The following is a 25,747-nucleotide window of genomic DNA, read 5'->3' on the forward strand; positions in this document are numbered from 1 at the left end:
CAAACTGTAACGGATTTACCTACAGAGGTAGTGATGATTTTGACACCATGGGTGTTTTCCAGACACAAGCAGCAGTGGATGTTGCCGAGTGTAAATAGTTGTAGTGACCAGTATGTTGCAGTCACCAGTACATTATGCCCAACTCATGCTTCTGGAGACACACACCTGTAAATTAGGCGGGCTCTCATTACTACAGGAATGCCAAACATGTGGGCGCTAAATGTGATTTAGGCACACTGGGGCTCAGAAGGGAGAGGGACATATGGATTTGGGAGAGGAGAATTTACTGTATTTCTCTTGGGGAGCGAGGAGCCATTTAGCTTTTCCAGAGGCTTTCTGCTAAAAGTAATGTGGAAGCCCCTTATATTTCCGTTAAGAGAAGACAGACCTGAGTAGGTACTTGCATTTTTGTGAACTGAGTTGAAGCTTTTATTGGGAACATTTTACATAACATTTGAGATCACATTTATCCAATGCTCTATGCTGAGCACTTACTCTGGGGTTTCCATCTCAATCTCTGAGTAACGTGACAGAGGAAACTCCCGAGGGATCCATTCACTATAATGAGGCAGCAGAGTTACTCTGGACTCTGTCCTTTTCAGAAGTGCATAAAACTGTGGCCGACGGCACTCTTATGCAATCCTATAAAAACGGACACCGCTGTGTCGCAGGTCCTATGGCGTCTACAGTGCCTTCATCTGCCTCATTATTGGGAATCTTCCTCCGGGGGTTCTGTCTAAATAACGTATTTTAGAGATTTACATGGAAACCCCGGTGTAAGCGATCAGTGCAGAGCACCGGATAAATGTGTGCCGATCCTTACTGCGATCTTTAGGAGGCAGAATGAAAAAATCAACAGCAGATGAAGAATTGGCTTTATTTATTTTTCACACCGTTCCTCGTGAGGAATGAGTGATTAGATCACTTTATTCTTTGAGTTGGTGCGATTACAGCGATAACAGATTTATATCGGGTTTTTATGCTTGGCTGCTGTCACAAACTAACAGACGCTTTTTATTGTGAAAACTAGTTTTGGCATCACCATATTTTGGGAGCTATAATTTTTCCATATTTCGGCCGACAAAGTCATGTTATGGCTTCGTTTTAGCAGGACGAGCTCACGTTTTTATTGGTACCATTTTCGGGCTCATGACAATTTTTGATTGCTTTTTATTCTGATTTTTGGGAGACAGAGTGAACAAAACCAGGAATTCAGGAATTGCTTTTTTTTTTTTTTTTTTTATACCGTTCTGCTTGTGGTAAAATTGGTAAGACCGCTTTATTCTTCGGGTCAGAACGATTATAGCGATACCCAATTTATATGTTTTTGTATGTTTTGGTTCTTTTACACAATAAAAACTATTTTATAGAAAAGAAATAATTATTTTTGCAATGCTTTATTCTTTTTTTATAACGTTTTTAGCGGTACTATTTTTATTTACATCACTGTTTTATTGCACTTTTTGTTCAGTGGTACAATGATAAAGCGTTGCTTTTTGCGTCGTTTTTTTTTTTTTTTTTACAGTGTTCACTGAAGGGGTTAACTAGTGGCACAGTTTTATAGAGCGAGTTGTTATGGAAGGGCGATACCAAATATATGTACTTTTATTGCTTATTTTTAGATTTACATAAATAAATGTATTTATTAGAAAAATATTTATTTCTTTTTTCTTTATTTAGGGATTTAAAAAAAAAATATTTTTACACTTTCTAATTTTTTTTTTTTTTAAACTTTTTTACAATGTCCCGTCCTTGGACATCGCTGTACAGTGTCAGATCGCAGATCTGAGACTCAGCAATGCTAATGCGCTACAAAGTATCACATCAGAATCAGACAGGCAGGGAAGGAGGCATGTCAGTGGCAGCTCTCAGCAGGCGCTCACAAGCCACCGTCCCTGCAGGATCCGGAAGGACCCCACGGCCATCTTGGGGCCGAGGGTCTCCATGGAAACCATCAGGACAACGTGATCGCATCGCGTTGTCCTGATGGAAGTGTGCAAGAAATGAGTTCTCTTCTATGCCGATGTCACTACTGACAGCAGCATCAAAGGGGTAAAATGTCCGCGATCAGTGCTAGCACCGCTGCAGGGTGTCAGCTGTCACACAGAGCTGACACCCGCATGCGATTGCCGCGCCATACATATACTGCTGTTTGCGAGAACGCAGCTACTGCAGAGCAGTATATGTACGGCGCATGATGGCAAAGGGTTAGCACATAAAGATTTCTAATTTCTATTCTGCTTTCTATTCTAGTATGTGTCACATAGAGGCCACATGGATGTCATCCATGTACTAAACGTATCTATGCAGATCCAATGACTTGTATTGGCTCTTGTCATTCATGCTGAAGGAAAAAAAAACATAACAAAAAACAATTACAATTAGTCTTGTACAAAACGAGTCACCGACTGGTACAAGAGAAGAGAGGACCCTTTCAGCGAGGGCTCACAATTTTCATATATATACAGTATATATATATATATATATATATATATATATATATACCGTATATGAATTGTGCATGCACATTTATAAACCACTGTAGTTAAATTGTATACCCGGGTCTTATTTACTAATCAGGCTGTATACCAACTTTGTTTTTCATCTATGTAGATATATCGTAGATATATTTATACCAGGCGTCCCCTATTCTTTCCTTACCTGTGCTGTCTCATCATTATTGTATGTTATTTCACCCATCCTCGCCCATCCCTTGTAAACTGTGAGCCCTCGTGGGCCGGGTCCTCTCTCCTCCTGTACCAGTCTGTGACTCGTTTTGTTCAAGATTATTGCACTTATTTTTGGTTATGTATACCCTTTTTACATGTAAAACACCATGGCTATAATAATAATAAATAATAATAATAATATTCTAATAAATATGACGCTTTAAATATATATTAGCTTGCATTTTTCAAAATTTGGGTTATTGCTGTTTATGATGCATATAAGCCTTATTACAAGGATTGTGGCCGTAGGTGTTCACAACATGTCTAATCAGAGCGTGCCCTTGGTCATACGTCTACGGAAATCTGTCAAAAGCATATGAAAAATGGAAGATGTATGATTTCAGCTTTCCAGCCATGTTTCATTCATTTTTAATTGATTTTTTGGCAACTACTAATTAAAAATGAGTTTTGACAGTCTGTCTTTTTTATCCATTTTTAAAAACTGTAGCAGGCAGATACAAAAAGGATATACCGTGAAAAACGGAAGCAAAACCGACGCCAGATGGGGGAAAATCTCTTGTCTTTGAAACTGAAGTGGATGTGTGAATTTCTGCCTTTTTTCAGCGCTTTTTGCTGCAAACTGCAGCATGAAAAGGGGCATGCATGTAAAAAATACCAGAACATTATGGGGGGGGGGGGGGGTTAAGTTAGCAAAAACTGGTTTAAAACATGATAATTTTTTTATGTACCCAACATCCAACAAATAAAAATGCTAAGTAAATTCCGAGGCCTCTGATACCCGGCTTTGATGACGGTTGTTTTGCTGCATTTGCATTTAACCCCTTTTTTGCTGTAGACTGTAAATAACCCTCGATTTATGTGCTTTTCCTAGAAATTACATAAAAAAAAGACCTACATCCATCTTTTAACAAAGTCACAAAGCTAATCCGGGAAAGACAGGCTTGTGATGTGCTCAGAGCCAGAAAGGATTTGTGTTTTTTTTTTTTGGCTGATTCAGGGGGGCCGCAGGTGGCAGACATTGTGTAGAATTTACACTTGTGCTCCATTAATTGCTGACATATCCTTCTCACTGGCTCTCCCCCTCCCCCGCCTGCCTCCAGGGATAACAGCCGAGATGCAGGCTCAGACTGGTACCCGGCAGAAACACCAAGCAGCCAGCAGCCAATTAGCTGTCAGGATGGAGTGCGAGCCGGAGAAGAGAAGCAGTAGTCTAGCAACAGAGGAAACAGCTGAGGAGAAAGCGAGGGCCGGCACCCAGCCTAAACAGGCCGGCCAATTAGCAGGCTGCATCTACTGCTGAAGGGGTTACTTAGCAACCTCATCACCATGGCGCCCCCTCCTCGCTCGGCGCCTTCTCCTTCTGTAGCACCTTGCTCTGGCGCTCTGCTCGGCCCTAATTACACTGTATTCACCTCCTCGGGTTATTACATAAGAGAGTGAAAGGAAACCTGTATGTATGATTCAGCACCATCAATCTCATGGAAAGTAATCATATGCGTCTGGTAAGAAAACAATGGTTGTAGGTGTATTGCATCAAGAGCGAGTCCTGATATGCACGCCACACGGATGGGCGGACGTAGCAGAGCTAGATTTGTCATCTCTCACACTATGCTGTCCATGTGATAGGACTGCAGACAAACCTATCCTGCTACCCAGCCATACACAAGGGGGGAGTCAGCAGAAGCCCACCATGTCTGCAGGACAGGCCAAGTGTCCAATGTGTGGGGCTCCTGATGTCAGGCACACTGAACACCGCCGGGTTCACACTGCGCTAGCAGCAGCCTATTCAGCACATACGCTAATAAGCTGCTGCTAGCGCAAGTGCCGGTGTTCAGATAGATTGTGGGCGTGCGCTAGCGATGCATCCGACATTGCAGTCAATGGCGGCCGTAACGGACTACGTTACACCACGTTTATGCTGCGGTGTAACGTAGTCCGTCTAACGGACTGCCTTGACGCAATGTGAACCTGGCATAGAGCTAGCAGATGCTCTATCTGCGCTAGCGCGATGCAAATGCCGGCACTTGCGTTACAGCAGCCCGTTAGCGTATGTGCTGAACGGGCTGCTGCTAACGCAGTGTGAACTTAGACCCCAAGACAGTTTGTTTTCATTTCTCAGTTTACCTTTCCTACCCCAGGGACAATCCTTTCCATATCAGGAGGTTGATGCTCAGTGTTTCTCACCCCATCTACTATATAATTGTCTAAGGGGTACTTCCGTCTGTCTGTCTGTCCCAGATATTCATTGGTCGCGGCCTCTGTCTGTCACGGAAATCCAACTCGCTGATTGGTCGCGGCAAAACAGCCACGACCAATCGGCCACAGTCCGGCGCCAAAATGGCCGCTCCTTCCTCCCCGCAGTCAGTGCCCGCTCCATTATCCCCTCCAGTCAGGGTTGATGGCAGCGCTAACGGATCGCATTATGCCGCGGTGTAACGCACTCCATTAACGCTGCTATTAACCCTGTGTGACCAAATTTTTACTATTGATGCTGCCTATGCAGCCTCAATAGTAAAAAGATCTAATGGTAAAAATAATAAAAAAAATAAAAAATCATTATATACTCACCTTCCGCTGTCTTTCCCGCTCCTTGCGACGCTCCGGTGACCGCTCCATACAAGCGGCAGGTTCCAGTAGCAAGGATGGTATGCGAGAAGGACCTGCCATGACGTCACGGTCATGTGACCGCGACGTCATCACAGGTCCTGCGAGAAGGACCTGCCATGGCGTCACGGTCATGTGACCGCAACGTCATCACAGGTCCTGCGCCCATACCAACCCTGGGACCGGAAGCTGCCGCGTGCATCGCACACAGGGCCAGGACTTCAACGGGCTTTCGGAGGGTGAGTATATGTTTATTTTTTATTTTAAGTCTGTATACTACGTGGCTCTGTGCTGTATACTCCGTCACTGTGTAATATACTACGTGGCTGGGCAATATACTACGTGGCTGGGCAATATACTACGAGGCAGGGCAATATACTATGTGGCTGGACAATATACTATGTGGCTGGGCAATATACTATGTGACTGGGCAATATACTACATGACTGGGCAATATACTATGTAGCTGGGCAATATACTACGTGACTGGGCAATATACTACGTGACTGGGCAATATACTATGTAGCTGGGCAATATACTACGTGGCTGGGCAATATATTCTACGTGACTGGGCAATATACTACGTGACTGGGCAATATACTACGTGACTGGGCAATATACTACGTGACTAAGCAATATACCACGTGACTGGGCAATATACTACGTGACTGGGCAATATACTACGTGACTGGGCAATATACTACGTAGCTGGGCAATATACTACGTGGCTGGGCAATATACTACGTAGCTGGGCAATATACTACGTGGCTGGGCAATATACTACGTGGCTGGGCAATATACTACGTGGCTGGGCAATATTCTACGTGGCTGGGCAATATACTACGTAGCTGGGCAATATGCTACGTGACTGGGCAATATACTACGTGGCTGGGCAATATACTACGTGGACATGCATATTCTAGAATACCCGATGCGTTAGAATCGGGCCACCATCTAGTATTTATATAAAGGAGGAAGGAGTGAGAAATGCTACCGTAAAGGCAAATAAATGAATGAAACATATCTGACAGGTGTAATTAAAGGCCTGAAAGGCCTGTCTAGCCACCAATACAGCCAGCACATGAACGTCACTAACATTCTTATCAAAAGAGAAAGAAACATGCAAATTGCAGGGATCAACATGCAAAAATTAACCAATGTATTATATAATCCATTAACCACACAGAATTAAAAAAAAAAAAAAAACATTTAAAAACACTAACACTCTTCTTCCCAGTGACCCCGTTGGTCCAAATCTCAGATCGAGTGACTGCATTATTCGGATCTTTCGCACATCCATGGATGTCACGTCTTGATTCCCCATGACAGCTGATATTGCTGGTGACATTGCATTTTAGCTATAGCAAAGGTAGAGAATCATAAAATAGAACTTTTAAGTACTAATCGTATAAAAAGCCTTCTGGCTATATAAAAAGACAAACACCTCTACATTAGTGCCCACTGGACGACGGGAAACATTCCACAATTAACTAAAGAGTTTGTGTCAAAACAATGACCTGCCAAGTGGTGTGAACAAAGCTACTCCATGAAAAATGGATGCTCTCACCAGTTACGCTGCACTCTGGGGTCCGGGGGAAGTTCCTTCTAGCTCCTCGTGTGTGTATTATCATCCACGAGGCACACATTACCTCACACACAGGAACTATGTCGCCACAGATGTTCCCAAATACTCCTGACACGTTCCCTTTATCTGATTCATCAGGGTTGTTCATACCAATGTGACGGCGCTCCCGATGTGGGTCGTCGGTGGACATTATTTCATTACTAAGGCGGCTATTACGAGGCATACCACCTTATATAGCCACGGCGTTCTCTTTTTACTGTTGAGATTGTCCCTTTCTTCATGGAGTAGCTTTGTTCTCATCACTTGGTTGTGCCCTTGTGGCAGGTTATTGTTTTGTCACAAACTCTTTAGTTACGGTAATTGTGGAATGTATCCTGTCATCCATCCAGTGGGCATTAATGTATATATGTTTGACTTTTTTATATAGCCAGAAGGCTTTCTATATGATCAGTAAATAAAAGTTATACTTTATGATTCTCCTCCTTTGCTATAGCTATTGCAGATAATTGGTGCATATATATCTATCTATAGCATTATATCTGTGATGTGGCATTTTGAGGCGACATAGACTCATGTGGCAACTGATCTTGGCATCAGAGGAAGTGAAGAGGGGGGGCTGGAGGAACGGAGTTAAGGAAAGCCCCCCATGACTGCGTTGCCAAGGGAATGCAGGGGAGCAATTTTTAAATATTAGTGCAGGGAGAAGGGATTGGTTCAGGGGATGGGGAGGAGTAGTGGGGTGGTCTGCTGGGGGGGGCGGGTCATGGGAAAAGTGCGGGAAAGGGGCCATTACTGCTGGAATAACTGACCTGAGAAGACGTGCAGGATGGCCTCCGTCAACTAAATCCTGGGGCAGCTGCGGGAGATGGCGAGGTCGCGGCGGGGAGGCTGGCTGGAGGACCAGCTTGCGTCTTTGCTGGGCAGTCCAGGAGCTCAGGGGACCAGAACCAGGAGGACCCGTCCTCCAGAGCGGCTGTCGCCAGAGATCGGAGGGCGTGGCAACCCCATCCGGCCCGTCCTCCGGCAGGAATCCACAGGCCGGCGTTGCGGTTGCTCGACGGAGGTCGGGAGCAGCGGCGTCACAGGCCCAGAGTGGAGCGCAGGCCGCACCGGAAGTGCCTGGAGGACTTCCGGTTCGCGGCTCCAATATGGCGGCGCCCAGCAGGAGCGGTACCCGGCGAGCAGCAGCGGTGTCTGCGGCGCCGGCAACGTCACCGGCGACGAGGAGCAGCACGCAGGGAGCGGTGGGACAAGCGAGCAGCAGCGGAGTGGCAGCGGGTACCTCGGGGTTTGGAACACCCCGGGTGCCTGGCAGAGGCGGCGCGGCAAGAGGCAGAGCGACGGGCAGGCGCACCTCAACCCCACAGCCTGGCCCAGCACGGCGGGGAAGAACAGTGGCAGCTGCTGGGGCTCGTGGGAGAGCCCAGCAAGAAGACAGGTCCGGAGTCGGGCTGGCGGCGGCCAGGTCCAGGTCACCCAGAAGGTCCAGGGAAAGTTCCAGTTCTCCTGCTCCGGTCCCCCCTGGTGACGTGGAGGCCAGGGGCGCGGGCCTGGAGCAACACAGCGGCGCCGAGGATTCCGGTTCCAGGAGCGACCCGCGGGAGTTCGGTGATCGCACGGCTGGCGGGGACACAGCACCCGCGCAGCTTTCTTGAGTACGAAAATGATTCTGTTGCGGGGTGGGATAGTGGTGCTCGGGTTGGGGATAGTTGGTATGGTGGGGTCGATTTGGCGGGGAGTGGGGGGCCCAGCACCGTGGGGGTCCCGGGGGTCAGAGAGCTTTTGGTGGGTATGTCCCAGATTTTGAGGAGATTGGATGGGGAGGGCCGGGATAGTGTGCGGTCATCTCCGTTAGGGGCTTGGTTGCCGGTTTCCGGTACGGGTTCGGGAGTGGGAGTCGGGTCCGGTAGGGTGAGTGGTGTTGAACAGGCGTCATCGGAGGGGGTGTCGGTGTCGGTGCAGACTGACAAGGAAAAAGGGGATAGAATCAAGTTGGATGATAGAGCTAAGGGCGAGGTTTATGTGTGTTTTGAGGGGCCGTTGGGGGCTCATTTAAAGAAAGAAGTTAAGGAAAAAATATGGAAGGACGAATATGTAGAAATTTTTTCTCTGTTGCCCCTGGAGAAGTTTAATCTGGATAAGTGTAAGAAAGAGGATAGTAAAAAGGAGGAGGAGGAGAAGAGGCGTTGACGATTGATACCGCAGACGTTTGCGAATTGGCAGCAGGCGTTTTTTATTTTGGCAGGAGTTATAGGTGAGAAGTTTCCGGAGAACTGTACAGGTTTGTTCTGCTATGTCGATGCGATAGGGGAAGCATACAGGGCGTATGGGGGCCAGGCGTGGTTACGCTATGACGAGCAGTTTCGGCAAAGGAAGGCGATTAGACCCGAGATAAAGTGGGAACAAAAAGACATAGGTTTGTGGTTGAAGGTGATGGCTCTGACGAGGTTTGGGCAGTCCTTTCATGGGGGTGGAGGGAGTAGCGGTCAGCAGTCAGGACAAGGAAGTGGAGGACAGGGGTCACAAGGGGCTAAGGACAAAACAGGGACGTGTTGGCAGTTCAATGATGGCCAATGCAAATATGGCAGCACATGCAAGTTCAAGCATGTCTGTTCCCACTGTGGAGGGGCCTCACATGGAGCGGCCAAGTGTTTTAAGAAAGCGAGGGGTAAACCAGGAGTGGGAGGCGGTCATGGGGGTGACACCGGTGAAGGTTCTAAGGATGGCCCCTTATCTAAGTAGGTATCCGGATAGGGAAAAGGCCAGCTTGTTGTGGGATGGTTTTTCTGAGGGTTTTAGAATTCCTCATCCGGCTCATGCTATCCCCTTTTCAAAAAAGAATCTGAGGTCGGCTAACCTGCAGCCGGATGTGGTTACGGCAAAATTGGCAAAGGAGGTGGAGCTGGGGCGCATGGCGGGGCAGTTTAGTGATTTACCTGTAGAAGGGGTGGTTGTTTCGCCGCTTGGGTTTGTCCCTAAAAAAGAGCCCAACAAGTTTCGCCTTATTCAGCATTTGTCTTATCCGAAGGGCCAGTCAGTGAATGACGGGATAGCGGATGATCTCTGCTCTGTGGTTTATACCTCTTTTGATGCTGTGGTGCAATGGGTGCGTAGGTATGGCACAGGTGCGCTAATGGCTAAGACAAATGTTGAATCGGCTTTTCGTCTGCTTCCGGTTCACCCCGATAGCATTCCGCTGTTAGGATGCTTTTGGAACGGGGGGTTCTATTTGGATAGGTGTTTGCCGATGGGTTGTTCGATTTCCTGCTCGTTGTTTGAAGCCTTTAGTACTTTTCTGGAGTGGGTCGTTCGGGATGTTTCTCAAGTTCCGTCGGTTATTCATTACTTAGACGATTTTTTGTTTGTTGGCCCCCCGGATTCTTTGTTGTGTGGTAATTTGTTGGCTACGATGGAGTGGGTAGCAGGTCAGTTTGGGGTCCCCTTAGCGCGTGATAAAACGGAGGGACCTGTCACAGTGTTGAGTTTTTTAGGAATTCTCATAGATTCAGAGAAGATGGAGTGTCGCTTGCCTGAGGAGAAGCTGTTGGCCCTACGGCAAGAGGTAATGAGATGCGAGAAGCTGCGCAAGGTTACGTTGAAAGAGCTTCAGTCACTGTTGGGGCGGTTGAACTTTGCGTGCCGTATTATGCCGATGGGCAGGATATTTTGTAGGAGGTTGTCGAGAGCTACGGCCGGTGTGCGGTCTGCGCATCATTTTGTACGCTTGAACAAAGAGCACAAGGAGGATTTGGCGGTTTGGACGCGTTTTTTGGACAACTACAATGGTAGGGCCCTGATCCAACAGGAGGATTTGAACGATTTTGATTGTGAAATTTTTACGGACGCGGCAGGTAGTGTCGGATACGGGGCTTATTGTGCTGGAAAGTGGAGCGTTGGGGGTTGGCCGGATTGGTGGTGCGAAGCGGGGTTTACAAAAAATTTGGCGTTGTTGGAGTTGTTTCCAATGGTGGTTTCGGTGTTCATTTGGGGCAGTACTTTTAAGGATAGGCGGATACGTTTCCATTGCGACAATTCGAGTGTGGTGTCGGTGATCAATAGTCTGTCTTCGTCATCTCCTCCGGTATCAAATTGGTTCGGGAGTTAGTTTTGCGGTGCTTAGAGTTGAATACATGGATTTCAGCTGTACATGTTCCCGGCGTGCAAAACTCTATAGCCGATGCTCTGTCTCGTTTGCAGTGGGAACGTTTTCGGGAGTTGGCTCCAGAAGCGGAAGATGCAGGAACGACATGCCCTTTTCATTTGTGGCAGATTGTTGCGGACGAGGAGGTCGGCTGATACAGTCGTCAGTGTCTGGAAGGACGTGGTCAGGTTATGAGGCGTCATGGCATTTGTGGGAAGGGTGGTTGGAACAGTTGGGTTCGGTCGAATCGGATGGTGACAGGGTGATGGCGTTGTTGCTTTTAATTGGATCGGCGGAGGAATGGGGTTGGTCCGTGTCGAAATTGAATAAATTTATAGCTGGCGTTGCTTTTGGTTTTAAGCTCCAGGGTTCCGTTGATGTTACTAAGGATTTCTTGATTCGGCAGGCATTAAAAGGTTTTAGAAGGGGTTTTTCAACTTGTGATACTCGGCGGCCCATATCTTTCGGGATGTTGGAGCGTTTGGGGGTAGCTTTGGGGGAAGTTTGTAGTTCTGATTATGAGGCTGTTCTGTTTTGACTGGCGTTTTCGCTAGCCTTTTTCAGGGCTTTGAGAATAGGGGAGCTGGTTTCCCCTAGCAGGTTCACAGCTGGGGGTTTGTTGGCGGAGGATATTGAATTTTGGTCAGGTGGGGTTGCGTTTTGGATTCGGCGGTCGAAGACTGATCAGTTGGGAAAAGGAAGGCGTGTGGTTTTAGGAAAAGTGGTTGAGGGGGCGATGTGCCCTCATAGGTGTTTGGAAGATTATTGGGGTTTGGACCCAGATAGGTCTGGCCCACTTTTGCGGCACCGTCAGGGTGAATTTTTATCGCGGTTCCAGTTCACGGCAGTATTGAGACAAGCGTTGACAATTTTAGGCCTGGATCCGTTGTCATTTGGGACGCATTCATTTCGAATTGGGGCAGCATCTGAGGCTGCTGGTTTGGGGCTGGGTCCGGAGGTGATTCGTCGTATTGGCAGGTGGTCGTCGAATCGTTATTTATCTTATGTGCGTAATTGATTTGTTACTTGATTAGTGGGGGTATTAATCATCATTGTATTTTGCAGGACGGACCCCACTTCTGGCGTGGATTTTCGGACATTCTTTCGTGCATTGGGGGGCGATTCGTGCCGATGTTAGACAAGATGGTAGGCAATTGGGATTTCAGAGGGAGGCGGTGGTGGTCCGTTGGTTGGGTTTTCGGGGCATGTCGTGGCGCGGGTTTTTGACCGAATTTTCCCGATCGGTTAGTTTGGATCGTTCCCCGGATATCGTTGTTGTACATTTGGGTGGTAATGATTTGGGGTCTAAGCCGGTGAGAGAATTAATTCGAGATATACGGTATGATCTTTTGCGATTGTGGGTATCCTTTCCAGGGATGGTTACGGTGTGGTCCGACATTGTGCCCAGAAAAACGTGGAGGGCAGCACGCTCTATGAAGGGTATCAATAGGGCCCGGGTTAAGTTAAATAGGGCTGTGGCGAGTTTTGTTTCTCGGAACAGGGGGATGGCGGTTCACCACTTTGAGTTGGAAGCCGGTGTTGGAAATTACTGGAGGAGCGATGGCGTTCATTTGAATGATATTGGTTTGGATTTGTGGATGTTGGCAATACAAGAAGGGGTGGAGAGGGCCATGGCGGTGGTGGGGCACTCGCGAGCCTGAGGTGTTCAGTGCTGCTCGTGGTTGGCGGGGGGCGGGGTTCTTGGAGTTGGTTTCAGGGGGCTGATCTGGCTTTGGTTTACTGGCTCTGGACGGGGATTTGACCTCGGGAGCTTTGGGGTTGGTTTGCCCGGTAAACGGGTTACATGGTGCCCTCGAGCTGGTGGTTACGGCTGAGGGTAAAGAAGGGGTTTTTTCCATGTTGGTTTTGGGCTTTGCCTATTAGGTGCCAGATTTATTAGCTCCAAGAACCCTCCCCTCAAGTTTTATACAAATGTATAATTGGTTGTTATGTTTGTTATTTAATAAAATGGCCGCTGTGGCCAAATTATCCAAAAGAAATTAATTGTTGTGTTTTTAATTTAAGGGGCATTAATTAGTCTGGGGGGTATAAGAATCAATGTGGTAAGAGAGGCCTGGTATCTCGGAGGTCCCATCTTGGAATACGCAGTCATGAGAAATCCAAATAGTGCAGTCACAGGACCTGTAATGTAGAGAAACAGGGCACTGGGGGGAAACAATATATTAGTAAAAACATGCTGGCTATATTGGTGCATAGAAGGGCCATTCATAGCACCCCTTTGATAAGACCACCATGAAGACTAGTACATGAGGTTCCAGGATGTCCCCACTTGTTATTTACAGAATGTGCACAAATTCCCTCATATGTGATCTGGCTCCGATAAACTAAATTATCCGTATCTTAGTTTACATTTGGGTAAATATCCTTGGCAGTATTGTTCCTTTGTGCCTGCAGAGCCCTTCTCAATCTCTGCCACAATCTCATTTGCACACAAGTGCTCAATCACCCGAAAATGTGTAAATGTAACACATAAGGTCTATTTTTGCTGCATTTTGCCATCTACAGCCCTATATTGGTCCAAGGGTACATGCATTTGAATAGAGCTGTCTGAAACTGAGGAATATAATCTTACAATGACATAAGATAAACAGCGCTATATTGATAGAAAACCGGGCAGAGGATTGTGTGGCATGCCCAGCCACAGAGCCAGACTGACAGGTAGAGCGGTGATGGAAGGTAGCGCCATCCTTTGCATCTACGGTGGATATCATTGTAATGGGGCATCACTTTTAATTACTATTAATGACAACTTTGTTTCATTTTTCTTTTCAGCATGCCTCAACATAAAGGCTATAGTAACACAATCCCTTAGAATAGCTATGTCTCTCTACTGGATATGAAGTGCTGTGGTTGGTACCTAAAAGTCAGCCAATTTCAGTGAATTGTGGATTATTTTAAATCAATTGAATTCTCCATAAAATAACAGATATACCACTTTTTTCTAAGGACATTGTGTTACTCTGGTATTCCTCCTGGAAATGTAGAAATAAATTTACATCTGAATTTTATAATTTGCCTTTTCAATAAGATAGGTCACCTGCTGCACTGATTAGACACTATCTATCAAACCATGTAGGGATGTTCCCTGTTGTGAAACTTGTTGCCAATTTGTTTCCATTAGTCTAGGTCCACAAGAGCTAGGGCTAGGGTCACATGAGCTAGGGCTAGGCTAGGGTCACAAGAACTAGAGATAGGGCTAGGCTATGGTCACACAAGCTAGAGTTAGGTTAGCGTCACACAAGCTACAGCTGGGTTAGAGTCACACGAGCTAGGGCTAGGCTAGGGTCACTCGAGCTAGGGCTAGGCTAGGGTCACCCGAGCGAGGGCCATGCTAGGGTCACATGAGCTAGGGCTAGACAAAGGTCACACAAGCTAGGGCTAGGCTAGAGTCACACGAGCTAGGGCTAGGCTAAGGTCACACGAGCTAGGGCTAGGCTAGGGTCACCCGAGCGAGGGCCAGGCTAGGGTCACATAAGCTAGGGCTAGACAAAGGTCACACAAGCTAGGGCTAGGCTAAGGTCACACGAGCTAGGGCTAGGCTATGGTCACACGAGCTAGGGCTAGGTTAGGGTCACATGAGCTAGGGCTAGACAAAGGTCACACAAGCTAGGGCTAAGCTAGAGTCACACGAGCTAGGGCTAGGCTAAGGTCACACGAGCTAGGGCTAGGCTAGGGTCACCCAAGCGAGGGCCAGGCTAGGGTCACATGAGCTAGGGCTAGACAAAGGTCACACAAGCTAGGGCTAGGCTAAGGTAACACGAGCTAGGGCTAGGCTATGGTCACACGAGCTAGGGCTAGGTTAGGGTCACACGAGCTAGGGCTAGGCTAGGGTCACATGAGCTATGGTTAGGCTAGGGTCACAAGAGCTATAGCTAGGCTAGGATCATATGAGCTAGAGCTAGGGTCACATGAGCTAGAGCTAGGGCTAGGCTAGGGTCACAAGAGCTATAGCTAGGTCTAAGCTAGGGTCACACAAGCTACGGCTAGGCTAGGGTCACACGAGCTAGTGCAAGGAAACTGTCACATGAGCTATGGTTAGGCTAGGGTCACACGAGCTAGTGTAAGAAAATGGTCACATGAGCTATGGTTAGGCTAGGGTCACAAGAGCTATAGCTAGGCTAGGGTCATATGAGCTAGAGCTAGGGTCACATGAGCTAGAGCTAGGGCTAGGCTAGGGTCACAAGAGCTATAGCTAGGTCTAAGCTAGGGTCACACAAGCTACGGCTAGGCTAGGGTCACACGAGCTAGTGTAAGGAAACGGTCACATGAGCTATGGTTAGACTAGGGTCACAAGAGCTAGGCTAGGGTCACATGAGCTAGAGCTAGGGTCACATGAGCTAGAGCTGGGGCTAGGCTAGGCTCACAAGAGCTAGAGCTAGGCCTAGGCTAGGGTCACACAAGCTGTGGCTAGGCTAGGGTCACGCGAGCTAGTGTAAGGAAACGGTCAATCGAGCTATGGTTAGGCTAGGGTCACAAGAGCTAGGCTAGGGTCACATGAGCTAGAGCTAGGGTCACATGAGCTAGAGCTAGGGCTAGGCTCACAAGAGCTAGAGCTAGGTTAGGGTCACGCGAGCTATGCCTAGACAAGTGTCACATGAGCTAGTGTAAGGAAATGGTCACATGAGCTATGGTTAGGATAGGGTCACACGAGATAGAGCTAGACTAGGGTCCCAAGAGCTAGAGCTAAGTCTAGTCTAGGGTCACATAAGCTAGAGCTAGGTCTAGGCTAGGGTCACAAGAGCTAGAGCTAGGTCTAGGCTAGGGTGACACAAGCTATGACTAGGCTAGGGTTACAGGTGCGGTCTGATTGTTTCCAAAGATTCATTGACTTGTAAGGCCCAGTGTGACCCGTATATCAGCTCAAACTCGGGCATGCTGTGATTTTATCCCCGGCCTGAAGAAATAATCGGACATGTGCACAGCCCCATAGATTAATGTTGGTGAGATCTGATGTGTGTTGAGTCACACTCATAAGGACAACATGGCTGTGTGCACCCTTATCAGGAGGAATTAGCGAGGAATGTAACCATGTGAAGTCTTAGAATAGTCATAGAATTCTTATTCTATGTAGAATAGAGGTCTTTAATGAAACAGGCATGACAGTATATTCGTAGATATACAAACTCTTAGATGAGACTGTGTACAGAATTCAGCAGATCCTCTCAGCAGCTCCTCTTTTCTTTCTCAGCCATCATACACTCTTGGCTTGTTGGCTTTGCAGATTTTCCAAAGGATATAATAACACTGCGTAAATTATCACTGATTGAGCAGAGCGTGAAAGTTTAGGAAGAGTGCATTGTGTTTACTGTAAATGCAGACCATTTTCTTTCCAGAAACCTCACCCTTCTGAACCATTAATGCAAATTGTATGTACTGTTAAATATATCTCGGGATGCTCTGAAGATTTTATGATTTCAGAAGATAATCCTTACTAATTGGCTTAAACTGTCTGCTGAAAAAACTGCAAGAGAATAGGAAAGAATCAATTTCTGGCTCATGTTCAATTTTTAAATTTATGTGATGTCTGATCTTTCCATTCCTGCCGCTCCCAATGTCTCTGCTACATTACTTGTACTTTGCTTCCCAATATGGTAACCCAGGTTATCTTGTGGGGTAAAGCAGAGTGTCCATAACAAGCAGGCATATACAACAGCTAGAAACCCAACAGTGAGATATTATCCCACAGATTCCTCGTAGTAAAGTGCCTTTGGTTCTCCTAAGCTCATGCCTACGACATAGGCATGTGTGCAGCCATACAGCCCCTCCGTGCTGCCCCACAGGCTCCGCCAGTTGCTTCAGAACACCTCCACACAAAAGACATGTGATGAAGCATGCCATGATCTAACAGTGTCCATAAAAAGCAGTATACCTCCGTATTGAAAAAACATTAATGTGTATTAAAAGTGAGGAATGTAAAAGTGGCATAACTTGAAGCTCGTGAGCCCCAGTGCAAAATCTCCTAGAGGTCTCCCAGCTATCGCAGGTTTTTAATAGAAATCGTCTTTCATATAGGCCAAAGGAATATTTTGGGCCCCATAAGCTCCAGGGCCCGAGCAGCCCCTGCACCTATCATAGTTACACCCCTGTATATAATTTAGTTGATTAGTTCACATTTGCCTGGTGCGCCAATCGTGGTCCACTCACACCGGTTTGGCAGCTTCACTTTGGGTCCTGTGCTGCATGCAGAAATGAGTTTCCTGCATAGACAGGTTTCCTGCTGGCTGACGGCCATTTCCCATAACATCATTCCCTTTCTCTGTCACAACTGATGCATAGATAGAAAAGCTCAGCTACTGAAATTAGCAGTTAGCCAGCCCCCTTCATAGACACTAGTATTGTGCCAAACCTGGGTACTCGCTGCTGTTATCAGCAAAAGAGAGAGGAGCTGCCTAAGCCGAAAATGGAGCCAACACCTAACGACTAGAGGACCTGGCATACTTCAACTACATTAGTAACTTACATAACTTATTCTTCAACTCTCATCTATGTCATTCTTTGGGCTGGACAACAGCTTTAGATTGGAGACATGGAGAGGTGCAGAAGAGACACCATGCACCTCTATGGCAGCTCCATTATGGATCCATACAAAACATAGACCTTAGCCAGGTACTTGAGTCCTGATGTTCTTTAAGGATGACTACTCAATAAAAGAGAGTAGCGAGAAGCCAGATGGTACTAGTTAGCGTGTTGTCGCCATGTGACGTGGTGGTCAGGAGACAGCCCACTCGCTTGGGGTCTACAGGGGAATCATGACAGTGTATGCATTATTGTCACGATTCTGCAGTTGCATAAAGTGACTGAAGAATTTTCATTTCAGACTGTAAAATCCCCTTAATCTTACACTAGATTTGCATCTGCATTATGCAGTGTTCTGATCTGTTATAGGAGGAGAAAATGATGGTGTGCCAGATGACTTACAGAGGTTCTCCACTACTAAGACAACCCTTTCTTGAACTAAATGTTTGGCCTCGATAAAATAAAAAGCCTATACTGATGTCCCATGCTGGCGCTGCTCCAGCAGTGTCAGGACTCGCGGCCCCTGAGCTCTGGTGCCTGATGTCCAATCATGGTGCCTGATGTCCAATCAGCGCTGGCGTCACTCTCTCCACCTTCGTATGGATCGAACATGAAGAGGACGACCGGGCTGCAGCTGATCCTTGACTTCCTCTTCATGCTCAATCCGTATGAAGGCGGGGACAGTGACGCCAGTGCTGATTGGGCGCCGGACATCACATGTCACAAGAACTGCACAAGAGCTCCTGGACCGTCAGTGCTGACACCGCTGGAACAGCGCCAGCACGGAGCGTATATGTTTTTTCATTTTTTGGGGGCCAAACATTTATTTCAAGAAGGGGCTGCCCTAGTAGCGGAGAACCCCTTTAAACTATTCTAGTTTACCAAAGATGTGAACACCCAACTGAGAAAACTTCTGCTTCTGTTACTATTATCCTGAAGCATTTTTCATCTATTTCTGATTATTGCCCTCCGGTCTGTGAGGTCACATGAATACGCAGATTTCCCTGTTTTTGTAACCCATAGATTAAAATTCTTATAACCCTCTTTGCAGACTGGAAACATCACTTTTCATTTTTACAGAGTGATGAAAATGATGGATCCATTTTGTAAGGGGTGCTTATTAATTCCTTTCAGTGAGTTTGATGTTTGTTTTCCTTAATAGACAGAATACTGCCATGGATTAGCACATCCTCATAAAAACAAGAATTCTGCTACATAACAACATCACGGCTCACAAATTCCCACTTCACAGTTACGTTAGTGAAGCGTTGAGATGGAAAGAAGGTTCCGTCACTCACCTGTATGCGTTCTCTGGTGGGCCTTCAAATGTGAGCTCTTTGTGTAGACTTTTCTGCAGCCATTAAACTGGCACCTATGAACTCTCTTCTTATTCTCCGGTGACGCCTCTCCTGCATTCCCGATCTGCTCACTGTCACTTAGGCCACACTTCGATGTTATGGCAGACTCTGTGGCCTTTCCAGAGCTGACAGAGGCTTTTTTTGCAACCAGTTTTAATGTTACCGTTCCATCCAAAGCAGACAGAGACTGTGGGGTCTTGACCAGATGCCGGCCAAGTTCCGGAGAAGATGGCGGCGTTAGTGAAGTCACTGCGTTGAGCTGTGCCTGATTTACAGAGGTATAACATTCTGTAGAGGAGCTGGCGGGCTGTAAGCTGACACATGTTTCTGAGAGCAGTTTGTCTTGTGAAAGTAGCAGGTCCATACTAGGACGCTTCTCATACGTACTGATGTCCAGAGGAATTAGAATTGGATCCAGCTTACGGGCACATCCATCGTGCGAAATAGAGCTGCTCAAGAAAGAATCTAAATCTTCTCCAAATGCCTCTGACATCATCTTTGGTTCGGTCTGCAAATACCGCTCCAACTCCAGACAGGTCTACGAAGTAACCGAAAAGAAATGTCATCAGTAAAGAATATTTGACAGAAAACGCTAAAAAACATTCAAGTAATCAAGTTACACTGATGAAATGGTAAAATTAATGCTGCTCACTAGACCAGCCACTACAACTATGGGTCTAACTTAAAGGGAATCTGTCAGTAAGATTTCACCCTACCAAACTAAATGCTCATGTAGCTTTACCTTTATCCAGTCCAATTCTCTGAATCAACTTTTGAATTGATATTGAAATGAAGCTGAAGAGCTATGGTAGATCTGAAGCCTCTGTCACTGCAGCTCTATTCCCTGCCCAGCACTGCCTTTTCCTGCCTGACTGGGAACGGCTATGCTGTGTGACTGAAGGCAAAGGAGTCGTCAATCAAGCAGGAGGAGGCGGTGCTGGGCAGAAGATAGAGCTGGTGTGACAGAGGATTCAGATCTATCATAGCTCTTTAGCTTCATTTTCAGGTCAATTTAAACACTGATTTCTCAGTAATGGAGGAACAGACTGGCGATGTAAAGGTATTGCCGGACTTGTCTTTATTACATGCACATATAAATAGTATGGGTTGTGAAATCATGTTATCAGATGTAGCAGGTTTACCTACAAGCCTATGTACAACCACCACACAGATCTGTGCAAATAGTGACCAGAGATAGATTCAAGCCGAAAACCTTCAAAGCAACAGTGCTAAACTGAGTCCTGGTGCTGCCAATGGACTGGTTTTATCTTCAACAACTCTCCGCTGAACTCTCTTCCAAAGCCAACAGTATTTGCTCTTTGCTCAAACTTTATCTCTGTGCTGCTGTGCGAGGTTTTAGCAGCAATACCGTACACCGCCAGTGCAGAAGAGTGGTGCTGTTTTTCTTACCTAATCTAATGCAACCTCTATAAAGTGAGCCTTCATTAAGGAACAGTGTAGCAATAATCCCCTTACACATATAAATCTATTAGAAGAATTGCTCCCTTTAGAAGCCAGTTATTCAATGAAGAGTGACAGCTTGCATCTGCTGTTCTATACAAAGACTACAGACTACCATAAACTACAGACTGGTTTATGAGTCTTAAAGGGCAGCCACAAGGGATTTGCCGTCCAGCAGTCCTACAAATTTACTGCAAAGGAGCCATTCCAATAATGAGTCTTTTATGGCATTGCCTAAGAAATGTATATATTCCATATTTATTAGCATTGCATAACATTTTACATTATACGATACAGTGTAAGAGAAATGACTGTAGAATCTACAACATTGCGGACGCAGATCATTAACCCATGTGTCCTCGCACTTGTTCCCATTTCCTTTGGAGTTTTGCACTGAAGCTTTACATTATATCGCCCTGTAATAGCAGAACCATTCCGTGGATATTGCCTGCTCTTCAGTAATGATCTTGGATCACGTTATAAGAAATGTGCTGCTGGCATTTTATATTAAAGGAGACTTGTCACATTCAACATGAGTCTGATCTGTCAAAAGAAGCCTATGGAGGAGGCGATGAACAGATATATAGGTTTGTTGGGAAAAGATTCAGTATACAGCTATGTTCACCTGGCTGTATAAAATACTGTCCAATTTTCATCCAGAAAAACAGAGGATTTTCATCTGTATTGTCCTCCGTGTATCATTCATTGTCATACGTCAGTAAGGAAAAATGTACAAGATTGAGAACAATTTACTATGTTAATAATAGGAATGTATCAACAAAATTCAGATGCTGCATGGTAGAGCTGTATGGGATCCATCATAGCCGTTAAAAGGCAAATCTCATCCAAAATACAGAAGAGACTAGAGCATGCTGCAATTATTTTCACAGGGATTTTTGGTTGATGTAAAATAAACAGGTATGTGAACAGCCCTATTGAATAATATTGGTCCGATTACTGAAATTTTTTTTGACAGAGGAGCATTCAGACCAAAATATGGCCGTCTGAACTAAGCCTCGCTTGTATTTTATTCATTGAATCCCAGTTCATTCTGGGCTTACGAGTCAAGGGGGTGGTCCTAATCAGTGATTGACAGCTATCTATGTATGCACATATACAAGAAAGGTGGTCAAACACTGCCTAATGCCACCCCAATGACTTCTAAACGCCAAATGAACAGGATTATCAATGAATAAAATAGAAATACAATGTTATGCTCATTATCATAAATGATTTACATTGCAAAAGTATTTGTCATAACAAGTACGGTATCTTGTCAATTAATTGTAATTTAAAATGATCTCTGTTCTCAAGAACGGAATGGTTTATAATTCTACGGATAACTGCCCATTGTCTACATTACAGGACACATTGCAGGCTATCAGCAGTGCTTACAAGCTCTGATGTTGGCTAGATTACCGGATATGGCCAGCTTTAGTGCCCCTGTACTCGTCTGATGGTGCAATGGCAAAGCTGCCTCTGCCTACAGCATCAGAGAGCACAAAGTTTGCTGCAACAAAGCTGCTGGGATGAACTGTCAATCAAACAAGAGAGTGCCACCCCATTGCAGGCTATCAGCAGTGCTTACAAGCTCTGATGTTGGCCAGATTACCGGATATGGCCAGCTTCAGTGCCCCTGTACTCGTCCGATGGTGCAATGGCAAAGCTGCCTCTGCTTACAGCATCACAGGCCACAAAGTTTGCTGCAACAAAGCTGATGGGATGAACTGTCAATCAAACAATATGGCGCCACCCCATTGCAGGCTATCAGTAGTGCTTACAAGCTCTGATGTTGGCCAGATTACCGGATATGGCCAGCTTCAGTGCCCCTGTACTCGTCCGATGGTGCAATGGCAAAGCTGCCTCTGCTTACAGCATCAGAGAGCACAAAGTTTGCTGCAACAAAGCTGCTGGGATGAACTGTCAATCAAACAATATGGCGCCACCCCATTGCAGGCTATCAGTAGTGCTTACAAGCTCTGATGTTGGCCAGATTACCGGATATGGCCAGCTTTAGTGCCCCTGTACTCGTCCGATGGTGCAATGGCAAAGCTGCCTCTGCTTACAGCATCACAGAGCACAAAGTTTTCTGCAACAAAGCTGATGGGATGAACTGTCAATCAAACAATATGGCGCCACCCCATTGCAGGCTATCAGTAGTGCTTACAAGCTCTGATGTTGGCCAGATTACCGGATATGGCCAGCTTCAGTGCCCCTGTACTCGTCCGATGGTGCAATGGCAAAGCTGCCTCTGCTTACAGCATCACAGAGCACAAAGTTTTCTGCAACAAAGCTGCTGGGATGAACTGTCAATCAAACAATATGGCGCCACCCCATTGCAGGCTATCAGCAGTGCTTATAAGCTCTGATGTTGGCTAGATTACCGGATATGGCCAGCTTTAGTGCCCCTGTACTCGTCCGAAGGTGCAATGGCAAAGCTGCCTCTGCTTACAGCATCAGAGAGCACAAAGTTTGCTGCAACAAAGCTGCTGGGATGAACTGTCAATCAAACAATATGGCGCCACCCCATTGCAGGCTATTAGCAGTGCTTATAAGCTCTGATGTTGGCTAGATTACCGGATATGGCCAGCTTTAGAGCCCCTGTACTCGTCCGATGGTGCAATGGCAAAGCTGCCCCTGCTTACAGCATCAGAGAGCACAAAGTTACTGGAGCAAACTATTAATCAAGCAGGAGCACGGCACGGAATCGGGAAGCCTGGAGACGTGCATTTCTGGTGAAGATATTGAGAAAACTGCTTTAATGTTAACTCTTTCCCACAACCAATATATCTATTTGCTGGATAATATGCCACCCATACATTGCACGGTTAGATTTTCAAGCTGACAGGTTCCCTTTAACAAAACTGTACTTCCATACGGTATAAAGCTAGGGATGCATAAAACGCAATGTGCGCCACTTCTAGGTTTATGAGAACTCCTGCCACATTGATAGCAAAAGTGATTTTGTCCTGGGTAAGAGAGCAAGAGGACTGGTGAATAAGTTTCCTAAGGTTTAGGACGCCGCTGTCATTCTGTCCTTAGCACCAAGATGTAAAGGGCTTACAGCATCTGTTTACTAGAGCACAATAAATGATAAAAAACCCTCTGCTTGGCATTCCAGGAATATCTGAAAGGCTGCGATAACATTCACTCTGCTTCCTTTTCTTTTTACTAGCCTGTAACAACTTCTCAGTGGAATTCAGGAAACAGCGCCATGAATACCAATTTATCTAAACCGCCTCCTAAATACACCATATAAAAGGGCTACTTTACGCTACTTCCATTGACAATCGGAGCTGGATTAGGAGTTATGCCGTGAGAAATTAACATGTTATTAACTTTAGGTAATGGTTAGCAGACTGACAATAACAGCTTTTATAAAACATAATGGATGCCTAGAGACAATGTGGAACATAGATAGATTTCCTCAGAGTTTAAGCGCTTTGGAAAATACGCTATTTTGTGGTTATTAAAATGGTTGCCCAGGGCCAGTCTAATATGATGGAGATTTAGAGGCTGACATCGTGAGAGAGTTGAAATTTTAATGAATTGCTATGAGAAATCTACTCCATAATATTTCATATAACTGAAATTCAGACTGAAGAAAGGTGTCAGGATAGATTACTATGACACACACACACCATTACAGAAAGCAAAGCAAACAGAAAAAAGCAGCCGCTACACAATAGCAAATCCAGTCATAAAGCACAGTCTGCCATTAGCTTTCTCCACAGCTGCTTTATTGATGTCTGAGCGCTGCATTATTATGAATAGTACTTATTTTAGGAGGAATACAGGAGGTTCGCTGCACAAATGGATTTTCTACAGCTATTGTTGCCGAGGTAGTGGAACACAAATATTGGCCATTTTCTTCAAAAGACAGGAGAGAAGGGGGAAATATGAAACGATGCCCCTCAACATATTGTAAAATGGTTTGTATTGATTTGAATGCAAGACACATTGCTATTTAAAGGGAATGTGCACCTTTAAACATTACATCTCTGGCTGCTATCATACAGAAAAGAGGAGGAAGATCGAAAATTCCACTGAAATATATTAGGTTTTTAGTGACATGTTTAAAGATGTACATACCAATTAAAATGACTGTCTAGCCAGACCAGAAAATATATACATATAGGAGCTTTAAGAGTAAGTCACGTGCTAATACAGTGCACAAATACTGAGGTAAAACACTGACCAGAAACTGAACGTGTGAATATGGCCTAAGAGTAAGTCACGTGCTAATACAGTGCACAAATACTGAGGTAAAACACTGATCAGAATCTGAACGTGTGAATATGGCCTAAGAGTAAGTCACGTGCTAATACAGTGCACAAATACTGAGGTAAAACACTGACCAGAAACTGAACATGTGAATATGGCCTAAGAGTAAGTCACGTGCTAATACAGTGCAATTATGCCAGCTGCACCATTTATCCAGTAGCCGCTCCAACCTGAATCCCTTCCAATAATGTGCCCAGGACAGTGCTTGCTACGTAGGCATGTGACCAGAACGGTGTGTAAAGAGGATCTGACTACTCACTTAGAGGGGTTGTCCACCTGTGGGCATTTGTTTTTCTTTCTTAAACACTGTACATGCTATTAGAACTAAAATAATTTTTGCAATTAGGTGTCCTAATAATTTTTTAATTGTTTCTCTCTGATTTCCTTTGTACTATACCATTTGGGGCTTCAGAATGAGATAAAGGGGTTAGCCTTTTTATGTTGATTTTATCAGATGAGATCTGGGCATTTATTGTATAAATATTACAGGTCCTCCTCCTGCTCGTTGGTCTCGCCTCCTCACAGACTGCACAGCTCGCCAGTCCATACAATGGCGGCTGATGGAGGAGCGTGACCAGACCTGTCCATCAGCCTCCTCCAATAGAGGCATATTTCCCATGTGAGGTTTTCATTCGGACACTCATACTCTTACTGACTGCTGATCACACTGGCTTGCTGTATGTCAATAAAGAACCTTTTTTTACATTGCAGACCAGCATGTGCCGTGAATTCACTTCTGAGCCTGGCATCCTCAGATTGTCATCCTGGGCGCCTCCGGCATCCACTTGCCCCCGCGAGATCATGAAATCAGCGCAATGCATGTCATGACATTGCATGAGACGCAGTGAGTAGGCCTCACACAATGTCATGATATCATGGGGCCTACTAGTATGTTCCACAGATGTCCAGGACACTGGGCCAAGGTTACAGAAGTGAAGAGTGGTGGGTATGTAAGCACTGGACTGGATGTCAGACATGGCCAAAGCAAACTCAACTGCTAATTTCTAGTCGTGAGAAAAGAGATGGAGCCCTGGATGGGGCAGTACCTGACAATCGGGGCGTTAGGTTTAAGTAAACTACATTAGCA

The 25,747-nt window shown here is 45.8% G+C and overlaps 1 protein-coding gene across 1 annotated transcript in view; it reads right to left on the minus strand.

The window, feature by feature from the left end:
• The window catches only part of KLF7 (KLF transcription factor 7), a 218,772-nt gene that overhangs the window by 56,432 nt on the left and 136,593 nt on the right, over positions 1 to 25,747 (minus strand). The window contains exon 2 of the mRNA XM_069733701.1: positions 18,856 to 19,453. Within this exon, the coding sequence (XP_069589802.1) occupies positions 18,856 to 19,453 (598 nt within the window). The remainder of the gene's footprint in view (positions 1 to 18,855; positions 19,454 to 25,747) is intronic.

The sequence above is a fragment of the Ranitomeya imitator genome, chromosome 7 (assembly GCF_032444005.1).
Source record: "Ranitomeya imitator isolate aRanImi1 chromosome 7, aRanImi1.pri, whole genome shotgun sequence".
Classification (NCBI taxonomy): Eukaryota; Metazoa; Chordata; class Amphibia; order Anura; family Dendrobatidae; genus Ranitomeya; species Ranitomeya imitator.